The 17937-nt window shown below is 38.9% G+C and overlaps 1 protein-coding gene across 3 annotated transcripts in view; it reads right to left on the bottom strand.

Annotated features, from left to right (window-relative positions):
* Window positions 1-2675: 2675 nt before the first annotated feature.
* The window catches only part of SEC24D (SEC24 homolog D, COPII coat complex component), a 102232-nt gene continuing 86970 nt past the window's right edge, over window positions 2676-17937 (bottom strand). For all 3 annotated transcript variants that reach the window (XM_044224117.1, XM_044224118.1, XM_044224119.1), the window contains exons 20-23: window positions 13579-13758; window positions 11095-11286; window positions 8690-8779; window positions 2676-3506 (exon numbers count right to left, since the gene is read on the bottom strand). In XM_044224117.1, coding sequence (XP_044080052.1) covers window positions 3366-3506; window positions 8690-8779; window positions 11095-11286; window positions 13579-13758 — 603 coding nt within the window. In that variant the 3' untranslated portion in view covers window positions 2676-3365. The remainder of the gene's footprint in view (window positions 3507-8689; window positions 8780-11094; window positions 11287-13578; window positions 13759-17937) is intronic.

Raw genomic sequence — 17937 nt, 5'->3', positions numbered from 1 at the left:
GGCTATTGGTTAAGATACTCATGGCATAAAAGCAAATACAACTAGGAGCCAGATTAGTCCTAGTTTTCATGATCTTTAGCATGTTTAATAAAAAAAAAACAATAAAATAACAGGAATGAACACTTAAATAGCACTATGTGTCAGGGACTAGTCTAAGCCCTTTACACTTATTAACCTAATATTTCAAACAAATGAGTAGGAAACCAAGGCACAGAAAGGTTTCTAACTTGCCCCGAAGTTCCATTTCACATGGAGCTGGTACAGAAATCCATCTCAGTGGTTCCATAGCCCGTGAGGATCTACTGTTCTCATGGTTTAGGAAAGGGAATGTACTATTTCCAAACACCATGGAATAGCACTCACCATTTTTGGTGGAAAGTGGTCCTTCAGGATTCATTGGAGCATTTCCATTATGTATTGGATTTCTTTTCCCATTGAAAGCTAATCTCCATTTGTACTCCGCATTATATTACCTTCTGTCTTCCAAGAATCTTACTCTTCCAAATATTTTTTCTCTGTCCAGTCTTCAACATTTTTTTTTTTTTGGAGTTGATGTAACAGTACTGCTACTATTTATTTTTCCAATATAATACTGGCTTCTTTCCATCAGCGTTTAAATGTCAAATCCCTGACAGTCTTAAAATAAATCCTGTCCTTCCTCTGTGACTCTCTGATCCCCTTCTTGAGCTGCCTCCCCTCTGACTCCTGTTGCTCAACTTATTCCAATCTAGCATTCAAGTTCATTGAGCCTGTAAAAGTGTTGTCATTAAACTCACCCATGACCTTTTTACTAATTCCAACATACCTTTTAGTCTTTAACTTCCTTTTCCCAAAGGGAAAGGCTGTAACTTGGCTGCCCACTCTTTCCATGCCCCCCTCTTACCTTGGTTTTATGATGTCCTATTGCCAGGTTTTCCTTCTTAACCTCTCTGGCCCTTCTCCCAGTCTCCTCAGGTTTCCACTTCATTATCTGTCTCAGGGATTTGCTGTCCTCTCACTACACAATTGCCCTGGGTTTTTTCATCTATTTTGTACTATTTCTTTTTCTCTGTATGTAGATGACTTGCAAATTTCCAGCCCAGAGCTCTCTCCTGAGCCTCAGGCCCATATTTTTAGGTGCTGTAGTATATCTCACTTGCATAGTTTAAAGCTACCTTGCGAATTCTCTCAATTACCTGGCTCATGTCTACTAATTCTTTCAGGTCTCAGCTTCAGTATAATTAATTGGAAATCTTTATGGACTAGACCTTGTCCCCTAGCTAGACTAGATCACATATCCCTGACATATAGATATATCAGGGATCTATATATCATATATATATAATATAATGTTATATAAATTATATATATATAAAAATATATAAATGTATATATAATACATAAATATATATAAATGTATACATATAAAATTTATATATACAAAAATAAAATGTAATGGCATGTTACACGATTTATGAAAACCGCTTTAATTGTCAAGATGGCAGGGGTTTTGTTTGTGCTGCTCACTGTTTGTCTCTCCAGTAAAGGGCAGAGTGCTTGGCATATAGAAGAAGTGTGATATTTAAGTTAGAACATACTACTTTATAGAACGGCACATTCTTTGAGCACCTAATTACTTAGAAGGTTCTTCTTTCAACTGAGCTGTACCTTGTCACTTCTTTGTATTGGTTCTGTTTTTCTACTGTAGGCAAATACAGAACAATCCTTAGACTAACTTCAAGTGAATAAAGGAATGTGCTGCTCTGGCCTTCTAGTTTACACAGAGCATGGTACCTTGAACTGAACACTTACGTAGGTGTGGTCTGGTCTCATCTCAGAGGAGGGCCATTGCTATACTCATCTGACAGCCTATCCCTGTAAGAGAGTAACTTGATTACATCTGCTTTTCTCCCACTGTAGATTCATGCTGACAAACTCCCTCAGTTCTTTTTTAAGTACTGTTGTTTCCAAGGAGCATCTGCATGTGCATTTTTTTTGGACACTGGTTCAGGATTATACATTTCTTCTTAAACTCATCCAAGTCAATCTGAAACATCATGCCAGTTGTCTAACATGGGAATAGAGTTTAATCTTGTTAGTGTATTTGTTGTTCTACTCAATTTCATGACATCTATTAATTTATGAATAAACCTTATTAGCTGCGTAATCGTAGACAGGTCCTGATTTAATCACTTCAAGTCTATTTCTTCACCTGTGAATGGGGCTGGTAATAAAATTGGAGTTACCATGAGGAATAAATGTTTGCAAAACACCCAGTGCGGTTCTTAGGACATTGTAGGTACTCAATATACTTAACTTCTCTTATTTATTCATATCACTGATACCAAAGTTGAACAGGGCAGATACAGTTCAGACGCCTGTGTCGGACCACTCAAAACCACTCTCCTAGGTTTATATATATTCATTAATAATGGTCTCATATAGGCCATTTCTATTAATCTGCCCACAAGGACATATCAGAGAATTTTTAAAAATGCATTTCTCAAGTACACTGTCTCTGATATTTCTTAGGTTGATTTATTCACCTAACACTTCCCAACCCTCAAAAAAAAAAATTTTAGTTTTCCAAATTTTTTCTTAGTAAGCCATTTAAACAACTTTTTTCCAAGACATGAATACCACCCTTATTTCTTTTTAAAATCTCAAAATACCTAAAAAAATTTCTACCTGTTGAGTAAGAGCATATGAAGTGATTTATTGGTACCGGTTAATATCCATTATATACAGGTAGAAACCCTCAAAATTGTACAGAGAACCATTAAGAATATAGATAAAGACAGTTTTATAGACAACAACTGGAAAACAGTTTTAACATACACAACATATAATTATGAAAAAAAAAGTAGAACACAAATTGTTCTACCAAATAGATTCCAAGGTTATTAAAAGTCTGCTATGCAAACCTTAAGTTGAAAAACATGTTCAATGGGTGTTACATGGTTTAAAAAAATTAAGTATAATGTAAAAATTGTATTTTTTCCCTCACTGCAAATGGGAGAGCCAAGACAACTTTTTACCTCAAATCTATACATTTTGAAAAATAATTTATATGTGTAGCACAAAGAAAGAAAATTGAGAATGTTTACAGTTCTGTAAACTAAGCCTTTCATGAAATGCAAACTGTATCACTTTTAACATTTAGAAATTGTGCAATCAGAAATAGACTGTTCCCTTTATAAAGGTACAATTGTACCTTCATTGACTTTATACCTGAGCACCAAAGCTTAAGTCCTAAATGTCGTCCTGGAAAGCTATTTTGAAAATGAGCAAGAAATCAAAACTAGCCTGTTATCATCTGGAGAATTAGGCACCAAGAAGGAGATTATCTCCTTAGAAATGCAACATCAACAATAGAGAAGATTCAATTAATTAAGCAGCTGGCAGATCTCTTTGTGAACACAACAAAGGAAATCCACGTAAGATGATCCTCCATAAAGTCCTTTGTCTTCTACCAGGAACTGTCGGAAAACCATTTCTGGCTGCTCCCGCTGCTTTACTATTGTCAGCTAGGAAAAAAATAATAAGGCCGGTGGTTATAAACATTCTCTGAATGTGGCTTAATTTTATATGCCTATATTTCACCAAAATTATTTAATGTACATTGTGTGTGAGGCCTTGGAGGATGATGGGGAAGTGCCCATTATCCAGAGTGGAGGGAGGCACTGACCCCAAAACCATAAAAACCCAAGACATACAACATTAAGTGGCAACGATGAAACATAAGCAAAGCACCATGGGAAAGGCTTCACAGTGGTAATAATGATCACTTGAGCCTTAAAGGATAATGTAGGATTTCTTTAAGGATGGGGGTGGGATGGGCTTAGAGGGCATTCCATAATGGGGTGCCATGCACCATGTACCAAAGACAGACATGGCTAGCAAAATGAATTAATAGTTTTTTTTTTTTTTTAAAGATTTTTATTTATTGGCCGGGGTGGGGGGGTCACACCTAGTCAGAGAGGCAGGCAGAGAGAGGAAGCAGGCTCTCTGCTGAGCAGAGAGCCTGATGCGGGGCTCCATCCCAGGAACCTGAGATCATGACCTGAGCTGAAGGCAGAGGCCTTAACCCACTGAGCCACCCAGGTGCCCCATGAATTAATAGTCTTAAAGTCAGCGAAAAGTTAGGGACAAACCACCTCAAGGTTAGGGAAAACTACCTAAATGAGTCTGGGCTTTTGTAGGAATTGTGATCTAGTGAAAGTGCTTCAGGACAGAATGAGTTAACTGGTAGCACTATGAGATGAGGGAAACTCATCAGGAGCAGTTGGAGGCATTGAGGTGGGAGGCAATCGGGATTTGAACTACAGGGCAGTGAAGATGGAAAGGGAAGAGATTTGAGAGGTGCTACATGGGTAGAGAATGTGACCCTTGATAGTGTCCTGAGTTCAAGCCCCACATTAGGCATGGAACCTACTGAAAAAAAAAAGGAAGAAAAAGGAAGAAACAATTGAGAGGCACTACAGAGGTGGACTGCACAAGGGACCCTTGTTCCCTGCACATAACAATGATCTGGGGTGTGCAGGCCAGTACTGTAGCCACCAGCAACACGTGATTATCAATCACTTGAAACATGGCTAGTCTTAATTGGGTTGTGTTGTAAATGTAAAATTAACACAATGGATTTCTAAGATTTTGAGAAAAAGAAAACGTAAAACTCACTAACTGCATATCCATATGGAAATGCTATTTTGGTTACACTGGGTTAATAATAGATTACTAAAATGACTCTTCTACATTTCTAACATGACTACTAAGAAATGCAGAATTACATATGCACAAAACAAGTTCTCCCTGCCTGCTTCATGGCATTCCCCTCACTTCCTCTCACCTAGTGAAACCACCAGAAAGGTCTGCAGTTACCGGCTGCAGGGAGGAAGGTACATTGCATTTCGTCCAGGAGGGACTGGCCCTCCCTAGTTTTGCTTTAGTTATCAAGTAGAATGATACTGTCAACACAATTTGCTTTCTTTCCTTTATGCTATTTTGGCCTGGCCCCTAGGCTGATAAGCTTTAAACCACCCCTGGCCTGATAAAAATACAACAGCTGCTGCCCACTACAGCTCAGCGAACTTATGTGGGTACAGACAGGTGTGGTGTCTTGGCTTTCAGGTGTCATTGCCAGGCATGGGGACGCCGCACTGGAACAGCAGCGTGGATGGGCGCACCTCCATCCCAACACAGGGAAGCACAACTAACCTTCAACAGAAACTTCTCCAAAGGAGATTAAAACTTGCATCCTGGTGAGCCTGAAGCCAAGGCCATTTTCTTTTTACTGGTTATGACTGTCCCTGACAGGCAAGAGCAATGTGGGTCTGGCCTCAGTGAAAGAGCCCAGGCTGACACTGGGCAGAATGAGACATTGTAAAGGGAAGGATTTGAGACTCTAATTTCTTTAGAATTTAATTTGTCTATGGGAATTAATGGGAGGAAGTCTATATTATACATATGCTGTTGCTGCCATTCACTTGGGTTATTTATTTTCCAACGGTGATCACTGTAAAACCTCCTTCGATGAAGGGTGTCTGGCTATGATCTGAGGTGGAAATAGAATAGGAAATGAATTTCACCTTAGGGAGAAACTTAGCTTTAAGGTAAAAAAACAAATACCCTGATTCAGGACACCTGGGTGGTTCTGTTGCTTAAACATCTGACTTCAACTCAAGTCATGATCTTGGGGTCCTGGGATGGAGCCCCACATTAGGCTCCCCTCCTCAGCAGGGAGTCTGCTTCTGCCTCCCCTTCTACCCTTCCCTCTGCTCATGCTGTTTCTGTCTCTCAAATAAATCAATAAATTCTTAAAAAAAAAAAAATTCTGGCTCTACCATTTGAGTTTCTATAGACAAAGTTGAACCTCCCACTACTAGTTCCAGAATGACACAGAAAGTATGGTGGAAGGTCTCAGGAAGTGGATTCATGGAAGTGGTGGCAAGCCATCTTAGTTGTCTTGACATGCTGGTGATCTTCTTAAGGAGTAACCATACAACTAAGAGGAAAAAATACTGGGATACACTGGGGAATCCATATTTTATCAGCCCCCTTCCTTTACCATGCTATAGGGAGGGAAATAGCCTTGTAGAGTGGGAAGGGAATATTAAAATGATCATTGCTGGTGTCCCTCCCAGCCTCATGTGTACCCTCTTCATGAAAGAACCAACTATCTCGGGTAGTCCCAGTTTATATTGATTAGGTCACGGTACCAGGCACCTTAAAGAATCATAGCACTTCAAGAGCCATTCTCATTTCTCATGGCCTGCCTCATATGAAACAGTATTAAATAATGAGAGTGATTAGGACCACCCCAAAGAACGACCTGAATGAGAAGAGAGCAGCAGACACAACTCAGGGGAACGCCAACTCTTCTTAAGGGGCAGATAAACGAAAAGAATCTAAAGAAAAAGGTCAGTTGAGAAAGAAGCATCATGAGAATATGACATTTTGAAAACTGACAGAAGAGAAAATTTGAGGAAAAGGTAATATTCAATTTTGCAATTGTTGTAAAGGGATTGAGAATCAATTTCTTTAGCTGTTTGGCCATTTCAGATAGCTGGAGACATGGGAATAAGGGAATATATGCAGTTAACAGATAGCTTTTTCAAGAAGCATGGTGATAAAATGCCCGGTACCTTGCTAGTACTTAATCCAAGTTTGTAGAATGAAATCAAAGAAAAGGGAAGCAGAATCTTGGAGAATCAGGAGCTTCAATAAAGGTAGATTCGAACGGCTTATAACCTGAAAGGAGCCAATGGGAAGGGACTAATCTAGAAAACACACAGGGAAGAAGAGAATGGCAAACACTGGGAACACAGAGAACTTGGAGCAGGGCAGGACTAGAATTTATCAGTGAGACGTCTGATTTCGGTAGTCTTCCCAGATATCCTGTGATACCAATCTTTCTTTTTGTCCCCCACAAATGCAAGACCATGCAGGCATGATAAGAGGATTGTTTAAAAAGCTAATGAGCATACCCCAGAAGGCAGCAGGGCCTTCTGGATTTGATTTTGCTGTTCTTGACCCTTTCATTCCAGTTTTTTAATTCTCCTCTTCAATCTTGACTCTTTAAAAAAGATCTAAAGACTCTATAAATGTGTTTTTATTTCCTTTGTGTGGTCTATTTTCCAAAAGTGAGGACCAAAGGTATAAAGCTACGTGCATTGGACTAAGCACCGGGGGCTAGACTTCATCTGTCCTGATCCAGCTGTGAGACAGAAACCCAGAAACTTCCACATCTGTTAGTTGGTGCTGGAGCATGCTGAAAGGCAGCAGTTCGACCAGGTGTCTTCTAGACTCCTTTCAACTCTAACCACTACAGATTTTAAATTTTCAAATTTGTAATACAGATAGTACCCTGAAAAGGCCAAAGAAGTCTTATTAACAACAGATACATTTGCAAGTGGCACATAAGAAAATTTGATTTAAGTAGTCAAGCCAAAATTATTTAACATGGAACTGCTTGTATCTTATTTACATGTGTCCAGAGCTTATCCCAGATATTTTTATAATTAAAGCCAACATGACTTATTAAAGCTAACATGCACTATTAGAGCAGGTGGGAGAAAGCAGAGAGATAGGTTTTATTTTCCCTGGAAGGAGAGGCTCCTGAGCACAAGGATGGTCTCCACGTTTAGCCTGTTCTCTGCAACGGGGCAGGTGGTGGGGATGCCGCTCCCGCAGCCGGGATGAAGGTCGATGGATCATCACTGCTCTGCACTCAATACCACTGGTTCTCATTTTTTGTTTCATGAAACCATAGATTTAATTACATGCCTCCAAGGCCTTTAGAGAGTGTCCTATGAAAAATGTTTTTACTGTGAGCCTTCTCTGCCATCTCTAGGTCCTACCCTAAAATTGAAGCCAAGTAGATGCCATATGGTATGAGAACAGTTGTAGAAATGTTCTGTGTTCACCCAGTCATCCTCGAGATTACAAAGCTCTGCATTAATTCTGTTTACCTCAGTACTGCCTAAAGTTGATGTGTGCAGGCATGAATATCTTTCATGGCTAAGGATGTTGATTTCCATTAATATCGTGTATATTTCAGGGAAAAATGACCCCTAAGTCCCTGCTATTGCAGAGGCCTGCCTCCAGGTGAGTGTCCTATACCACTGCAGGGAGTAGTACAGTAATAAATCATCACCATTTGTACATCTCAAACTCTAGGAGACTCTCACCTTGAGCTTGAGAAGGAAGATAGGTGAGTAGCTGGGACTCAGTAACAAAGCATAATCTTCCCGAGTTACAGACAGTTTATATTCTTTTATTAAACTTAAAGGCTTGAAGGGCTTAGAAGGGCTAGGATAACAAACTTCTCAGAGATCACAAATCTAAAGTCGTAAAAATAAAATTTTAAAGGTGTTCTGAATGATAGTTCTATATAACTAAGTAATTTTAAGCCCCGAAGGCAGTCATTTCATAGACTGTTAATGATATCAACTGTTACTAAGCCATAAAGAAGTTCTGGATTACTAAGTTAATAATAAAATAACCCATGGGCAACCTGTGGTGATACCTATTTACTTATTATTATTATTTTTAAAATGTTTGCATCTGTTGAATAGGTAGATATATTAGAGATTAGTGTGAGTTTTCTACCAAAGATCATGTTATAAAAATATAGGACATGCATTTACAAAGTCTGTAATGAAATACAAATAAACACTTTAAGAAAGGGGAAAAAAAATCTCATTCTTACCTTCATTGAATATGGCCTCTTTTGTTGGATAATACTGATTATCATTCTGAGTGTTTGAGAGTATGGGTTTCCAATTTCAGGCAGTGTTGTCTAAATTTAAGAAAACCAAAGTTAAAGTTTCAATGTAATTGACAGCATTTAGACAGAAGCAGCAATGAAATTATTAGCATGTTGAAGTTAGAAAACACCCTTCTACACCATATATTTGATTATTGGCTTAGTTCGTTTACCTAAAAACAAAAAACATGAAAAAAATGCACTAAAAATTATTCATTCTTATTGGGATACATTTCCACCAACTAACTCTCTATTGAAAATAAACTTCCTTCTCTAGAATTTGATACATGTACACCACGGAAATGACACAACAGGTATATGCAAAGGATATCTTTGGATCTTTGGATCATCCACCATGATGTTTAATCCCTTTGTAAGATGGCTACTTCAGGGCTTTGTCATGGGAGAAAAGATGAACTTTATTCCTTCAGTGGATCCACTGCAGGACCATGAATCGTTACCATATATAGAAAATGCCATCCAAATACCACTGTTTCAAAATTAAGACAAACCATCAAATGCTGATTTCTCAAGAGGAATATGTCCCCTGAGATACCCTTGAAATTCAGCTAATGGTTTATAAGAGATAACCATCCCACTGCCCCTGGCCTCTGGGGGACATGAAGGATCTGGACTTCACTTCTTCCAATAAGACAAGAGTAAAATGCTTATGATTACTTCTCAAAAAAAAAAAAAAGTATCAAGAGCTAATACATCATCTGTGACTTTGCTACTGAAAAGGCGAGGTAGAGTATTTTACTACACAGTCACAAGTCTCAGGAAAAGATTAGGGCCAATATTTTTCACAGAAGTTTTGGGGAAAAAAAAAGGCAGAAAATTCATTATTTATATTCACATTTTTGGTGGGTATTTTTTGACACTAAGACAGATCTTTTTCTGTAACAAATAACATATACACTTCACATACATGTTTTGAAGTGCCAACTGTCTCTAAAATGAAAGTGACATTTGGTTTTTTCTTTATCTTTTTTGAAGAAGGCTTAGAGGAAGCACATGATATAAGCACAAACCTACCAATCTGCTCCTTTGTGGTGATTTCATATGTAACATTCGATTCAGCAAATATGCATTTAACATTTACTCCAACAATACACTGTGACAGATGAGGAGGCTTCCTTAAATTTTATATAAACATTCTTGAGATTCATAGCTCTTTCCCTACTGAATTTTCATTTTTTATTTTTAAAAAATTAATTCTAATTTTTAAATTTTATTTCTATTTTTTTATTTTTAATTGTAATTTTCTAATCATTCCGTAATTTTAACCTGTGCAAACATCTTGCTATTTCTGAATCTTCATCTTAAAACTATTTTCTTAATGGGATATGGACACCTTTAATTCTTTTAAAAATATTTTCTTAACATTCATAATGGATATGCATCTCTCTAAACTGACCACCTACCTAGGCTGGAATTTTGACCCTATCCCTTCTTCCAAGATATTATGTCTCTACCTTCATAACAGAAATTGGGGAATTCATCTTACCATCATACAAGTGAGGTCTTGGGGAACAAACTATCTGCTGAGTTCTACATGTGCATTCATACAAAATCCACGACCAAGCAGAGTAAGACAATAACCATCATAGTAACGGTGCTCATGCAAAAATGGTCTATAATTAATTTGCAATTAATGTTGATTTTTAAACAAATGATAATTGCTGGTTTTTCCTAAAGTACTTTAAAAATAAAGTCATTTGTATTCATTTTATATAAAATCCACAACCTCTTTTGTAATGAGGAGAATATATAACTTATTTATAACAAAGGGGTATATAACCTGTTTTCGTAAGATTATTACTTTGCAACCCATTAATCTGACACAGTCTTGGACTACAGCTGAACATGTAGGGAAGATTTCTGCATTCCTTTGAATATGCAGTTCCACACCAGGAAGAGCAGTACAGAGTATGAGAACTGGATTCACTTTCCATCTCTGCTACTGACTACCCAAAAGAACTTGTCTCCAAACCTCAATTGATTCATCTATACAATGTTGACAATAATATCCGTCTCATTGATTTGTTGTGACAGTTAAATGGGATGATGTGTTTAAAGTATTTAGAGCACAGTGATTAACACACAGTAAATGCTTTGGAAGTGCTGGGCAATCTCTTTTTAAAGTCTATGTTTTGGTTGTTTCATAATACTTTATACAAATAACTTTATATCAGCTAATTGTTATTCATTAACACATAAAATTCTCTTTCTTATAAAGAACTATATCCTTTATCGTTTTTTCTACTTTGTAATATGTGGTTGCACATGAACACAAAACATTTACGAATTTGTACATTACCACAAAAACAATGAAAAAAAATACTCACCATATCTGTGTTGATATGCGCAAAAGATGGCACATTAAATATTCCTTGGATCAGTTCTGGTGGGCTACTAACTCCTAACCATAAGAACATGTTGAGACCATTAGCCAATAAGAATATTCCTTCTTCTGAAAGACGGGACTCAGAGCAACGAATAGCGGTGGGTAGGGTTGTACTTTTGACATCTAATGTGTGCTGTGCAGGCAAAGGCAGGAGAGTTAGTAAGTTTGCCATCCTTCCTGTCCCTTCTTCCTCTCTCCTCCTTTTCCTATCACCTCCCTCCTCCGTTTTTTCCTTCTAATGAATATTTAATGAATGGCTACTATGTGCCAGGCATTCTTCTAGTCATTAGACAGTAACTATTCAAGCACACTAATCATTTTTTGGAAGGAATAAGAGGCAACAAATAAAATAAGTAAAATACATTGAATTTTAAATGGTGTCAGTGCTATGAAGAAAAGCAGCAGGAAAGTGGGATAGGGCATGTCAGTGCTGGTAGTACAACTTCAAATAGCCTAGTCTAAGAAGGCTAGTTGGGAAGGTAATTTTGCCCAAAGAGATGAGAGACAGGGCCATGGGGATATCTGTGGAAGAGCATTCAGGATGGAGGGAATAGTTGGTGCAAAGATCCTAAGGCAAGAGTCTGTCTCAGATGTTTCAGGATCAGCAAGGAGGCCAGGGTGCCTGAAGTAGAGTGAGGAAGTTGACGAGGTCAGACAGAAAAGGAGAGAGGTTAGTATAGATGGCACTGGGCCAAGGCAGTAGAAAATTTGGTGTTTCCGAAAATGGGAAATCCTAGAGTGTTCTGAGTAGTGTAGGGACAGGAGCTCATAATTTTAACAGGACCACTCTAACTTTTATGCCGAACACAGACCAGAGAGGCGAATGTGCAAGCTTCAAGGGTTGTTAAGAGGGCTCTGCCATAGTCCACGGGAGAGATGATTATGCTCAAATCTGAGCTGTGACAGATGAGGAGAGAAAGTGGTCAGAACCCAGATATTCTTGGAAAGGAGAGCTGGGATGTTTACTGGTGGATGAGATGTGATGGTTAAGAGAACAAGCCTTGGCCTAAAGAACTGGCAAGGGAGAGTAGAGGTAAGTGGGGATAGAGAAGATTGTAGGAGAGCAGGTGTGGAGAGGAGCTCAGGGCTTGGTTTAAGGTGCCCAGTACACATCCACAGAGAGATGCTCAGTAGGCTACAGGATAGACACATCTAGAGCTCTGGACAGTGGTCCGGCTGGAGATACAAACATGGTAATCAGTATATAAATGGATCTGAAAAGAGAGATAAGCCCTTGACAGGGTTGAGCGCAGATAGACAAGAGAAGCTTCCCAAGGACTGAGCCCCAGGGGTACTCTGACAGGAAGAAGAGGATAAGCTAGCAAAGGCAGTAGGAGAAGTGGCCAGGGAAGCAGAGAAACTAGGAGTCAAGTGAAGAAGGCGCTCCAGAGGGAGAAATAAACTGTGTCAGATGCTGGTGATGGTAAGAGGAGGACCAAGAACTGCCCTTTGGATTCAGCAGCATGCTGGCCACTGCTGACCTTGGCAAGAGGATTTTAGTGGAGTGGTGATGCTCTTATCCATTAGAGTTCTAATTTGTCTGGCATATAGATTCTTGCTAATTCATTTTTATCTGAAAACCAATCATTTCATAAGAATTCTAGTGTTCATAGTGATCGAAAGTATTAATAGCTTTTAATTTCCAACCTAATTTAACTCTCATACTGACTGAACTGTTCCTGAGAGCCGGAGTATGACTTTCAAGATAGGGACTAGAAATAAGTCACCAGCCTCCCCTCTTTTATCCCTCAATTGTAACTTGAACTTGTTAGGTCTCAGGGGAAAAGAGCTTAGTTGCAGAGCACAGGGGGCATACAAGACATTAAGGACTGACTTCAAATAAATGAAATACATGCAAAGTAAATTCTCCAAGGCAAGGGCAAGTGAAGTTGGCCTCTTGTACAGTGTAGACGGCCTCAAATATATCTGATTTGTAAATCCTTGATTGTATTTAGTCAAGGCGAATCATAGCCATTCTAGTTAAATGCGGTGACTTTTAGACATTCATACATTGTACAGAAACAAATACATGTGTGCACATAAGATCCCATACACATATGTATCAGTTGCCTTTGATGCTATAAGGTAGATTTCTTGAGCAACTGAAGTTTGGCTGGCTCCAACTGGATTACTGACTCTTCAATCTGCCAATTTGGGCATGAGGAAAGAAAAGCAATTATCTGAGCAATTCCCTGGAACAGGAACACCCCAAACTCCCACCATCAACATCACCACACTGAACACTTGTTGATGCAAAATACTTGCTTAAAGAGCCTCTGCTCTTGGTCCCACATGACACATTCTAAAGTCATTGGTGCCTTTAAATTTCTTAAGAACGAAATGTTCCAGATAGAACATATGGAAAAGGACAAAATAGATTCCCTTCCAGACTCGTCTAGAAAATCCACCACTGCCTTGTACTCACTATTGGCAGAAGCTGTGGGTAGAAGAAAAGCTGAGAGTCGGCCACACCCATGGTCATGACCAGCTGTCTCTGGTACGCCCGCTCATCTGTTGAGATCTCTGGTCTGCTAAGCAGCACACAGTTTTTTAACAAACAATTCATGTACACTGGTAATACTTTCATGGAATCTGGTAAAATAAGCTGAAAGGAGAAAGACATTTGTTTCATATGCTTGACCTTTATGAGAAAGAACCCCTAAGCTTTATCTCTAAGACAAAAACATCATTTGTTTTTGAGGTAATTGTGAAGATTAAATGATAACACACACAAGCACACAGAGCACAGAAATTGACACCCATGAGGTATTCAAACAACGGCAGTTAGGTTTCTCTAGGTGCTTCGGCAGAACCCAATTCTGTCTCTGCCTCTTAACAGGTGTGTGACCCTGGGAAAACCATTCTCTCTTGTCCTACATTTTCTCATTTAAAACTGGAACAGCCCATCTCCTGCATGATCATGAAATTGTTAGGAGGATTAAATGATTATTAATCTGTGAAGCACTTATAAGGGTACCTAGCACACAGTATTACAAATGTTTATTAATAAATGATTTCCTGGGGCACCTGGGATGCTCAGTTGTTAAGCATCTGCCTTTGGTTCGTTCGGGTCATGATCCCAGCATCCTGGGATCAAGCCCCACATCAGCCTCCCTGCTCAGCGGGAGGCTGGCTTCTCTCTCTCGCACTCCCCCTGTTTGTGTTCCCTCTTTCACTAACTTGTCAAATCAATAAATAAAATATTTCACAAGATTTTTAATCTTTAAAAAGATCCTAATCTGTGTCACCAATCTCTACCTCTTGAGTTCAAGAAGAGTGTCTTTTTCAACTGCCCATGAGGTATCTCTTCCTTTACGTGCTTCATGTACCTCAAACTCACACAGTTAGCCAAAAACTCATCAAACATGTATTAAATGCCACCGTGTCATGGGTTCCGTGCAAAGTGTCAATGATAGGTCAGGGGAATAAGGGATGGTCGATGTCCCAAGATGCCAAAGTCCATCAGAGATGGCAGACACATGAATCAATAAAACATAATAAGGAGGTTGTGACACTATAAACTAAAAAAGGAAATACTTCCTGGATTTAGGTGTGTCACTACCTAATGGTAGTCACTACCGAATGGTAACAGGCAAAATCAAACTCCTACAGTTCCAAAAACATATTGTATTATCATGCTGCAAATAACAACAGAATGCAGCACTTCTGGATATCTGGTCTACAAATTCACGATTGCTTTCTTAGTGTTCCCACTTAATGAGGAAAAAGAATATATGCTTATTAGAATCCACACTGAAAAGAAACTTTCCCTCAAGGATCTTTAGGATTTATTCCTCCATTTAAATCCTTACATATTGCAAGTTTCTTCTCATGGTCTACTAAGTAAAGAATGTGTAAGACAGTTTTCTAACTGGTTCAGGCAAACATATTTCAGGACAATTCTATTTTGTGCTTTATTTCCTCTCTCCTTCTATAATCCCCTTTCAGAGAATCAACGACTGTCAAATGCATGTATCCTCATCAGAGTAGAATACTCTTCTTTTTTTCCTCTAGCATAAAACCTTTTTATTTGACAACATATGCTACTGCATTACTTTTTCAACCAAGGAAAAATATGATCAAAAGAGGTAGGAACCATATCATAATCCGATTCCAGAGCCATGTGGTCTTAATGCTGTTTCTGGGCCAGTTACCAGTTAGGAGTCTTACAAATTATGAATGAAGAATATTCTTAGATTCTCATACTGAAGCATGTACACCCAGTTTTTCAAATATTATCTTGTAATTTCACTGGTTGCTTCTCATTAATCAGGTTACATTAAGACAGTTTAGAAATATGTTGTCCTAAAAGCCACCAAGGGGTGAGCCTCCTGACCTCTAATGACCCTCCAAGACTAAAAGTCCAATCAGAGGAGACTGGATGAGAGGCAGCAGACAGAAGAAAACAGAGGAGGTAAATAAGGAAGAAAACTGACGATGAAGAAGAAAAATGGAGTTAGGGTGAAAAAAACCAAGGAGACATTCTTTGCCCATGTTTTTGTGGTAGGGAAGAAAATGTGGCAACAGATGGACCCTATAAACCTTTCCCCACATCCTTGGATCTCCTCCATGAGTAACAATCATTCTTGGGGATAAAAGGTACAGGTGAGGAAGGTGTATAAATTCACATGAGTCCAGTTTGATTGAATTTAGAGAATTTTTCTCTGAGTTTTGAAATGACAGAATGACAATGACTTAAAAAAACAATTACTTTGCAGTTAAGGGCATTTGACTTGCCTTTTGAAGTCATTGTACTCCCATACGATGTAATGCATTTAAGTTCGGAAGAGTGAGTTACTAGATTCAATAAAAAAAAAATCTACCTTGCTCATGTAACCTTAACAAATTGTTTTCATGTTGTTTGCAGTTTTAGGTCTTAACCCAGCATCAAAATATGACCTCCACAATAGATGCCTCCTTAAATTTTGCATCCTAAATGCCTCGCTTGCTTCAAGCTAGTCCTGGCCCTGGGAGTCAGTAAAAGCAGATCTTCTGAGGTCCAGTGTCATATAGTCCAAGTATACAGCAACTTAAGTCCTACTTAGATCAAGGAAACTTTGGGCTCTACAGTAAAAGAGGAAATTCCTTTAGGAATTATAGGTATTGTTTCTTAAAAGTGAACGATGAGGGGTGCCTGGGTTGCTTAGTAGGTTAAAGCCTCTGCCTTCAGCTCAGGTCATGATCCCAGGGTCCTGGGATCAAGCCCTGCATCAGGCTCTCTGCTTGGTGGGGAGCCTGCTTCCCCCTGTCTCTGTCTGCCTCTCTGCCTACTTGTGATCTCTGTCAAATAAATAAATAAAATCTTAAAAAAAAAAAAGTGAACGATGAGAGGGCAGTACATCTGAAGTTATATTCTCTGAAGACAACCCCAGGTTCAGCCATTTCATGTGTCTAAGTAATGGTGTATTTTAATATACTACTGTCACTAAGTCTTATGAACCCTACATTTTCCCCACTCCATGCTGGATAATCACAAGGTATCTAAATTATGTCATTTCTTAAAGCACATCAATGGTTGAAATGCACACTTGAAATGTGTTCATGGAGAAAGTAAAATCTCATCATAAGAACAGGAATAATCTCTATCAACTTTTTCAGAGAAAATGTGGCATCATCATGTTTTTCCTCCAGAAATAATTAAACTGCATAACCAGATGATCTAGTAGTAGAGACAAAGCTTTTAACTTTTTTTTTTTAAAGATTTTATTTATTTATTTGTCAGAGAGAGAGGGAGAGAGAGCGAGCACAGGCAGAGAGAGAGGCAGGCAGAGGCAGAGGGAGAAGCAGGCTCCCCGCCGAGCAAGGAGCCCGATGCGGGACTCGATCCCAGGACGCCGGGATCATGACCTGAGCCGAAGGCAGCTGCCCAACCAACTGAGCCACCCAGGCGTCCCAAAGCTTTTAACTTTTAAACCAGAAGGAATGAACAGATTTGATTTCTTTCCTTAAATAGGCAACAGATTTGTTTTTAACTTAAGGTCTTTGAATCCAATTGCTTTAACGTTAGCAAATAAACTTTCTGAGAGGACACTAACTGTACCTGCTCTCCTTCAACCTCCTTCTGAAATATGAGATACTCCAGAGACCGAATAATGTTTCCAGAGCTTTAAAACAAACAGTAAAACTGGGGTATAAAATGCTCGTGGTTGGACTTGATCCAGGTGCACCTGATGGGCTTTGTAGAAATTAAACAAATACACTGTGAAATCATACTTATATTGGAATTCAGTTACTGAAGTGTCACATCTTCTGGCTAATAAAGAGGACATACACTTACACAGAGATTCAAGAGCTGCTTATCTGATTGTCAACACAGGAGACAGAAGAATTGGTGGCTAATTTAATCAGAACAGCAGAGAAAGGAATTTTTGTGAAAAGTCCAAGCTAATAACTGTATTTCATTTTCCTTTACCCAGATTATGAAATTTGGTCTCCTGATTTTATCCGCATTATCTCTGCTGCTAAAGGCTTTTAAAAAAAGATTTTATTTATTTGAGAGACAGAAATCTCAAGCAATTGTATGTGCAGGGTGGGGAGGCAGAGGGAGAGGGAGAAGCCAACTCCCTGCTGAGCAGGGAGTCCAATGCAGGGCTTGATCCTAGGACCCTGAGGTCATGACTTGAGCCAAAGGTAGGCGCAAAGGTTCAACCAAGTGAACCACCCAGGTACCCAAGGCTTATTTCTGAGTGAGGTTTCAGACATCCTCACAGCACCCACTAACTTTTGACAATGAATTAACTAGAAAAATTTCCCATCTGTTGCTGTTTTCCCTTTCAATCCAAAT

This window comes from Neovison vison, chromosome 11, assembly GCF_020171115.1.
Source record: "Neovison vison isolate M4711 chromosome 11, ASM_NN_V1, whole genome shotgun sequence".
Taxonomy (NCBI): Eukaryota; Metazoa; Chordata; class Mammalia; order Carnivora; family Mustelidae; genus Neogale; species Neogale vison.
This window is presented reverse-complemented; position numbering and strand designations above follow the sequence as displayed.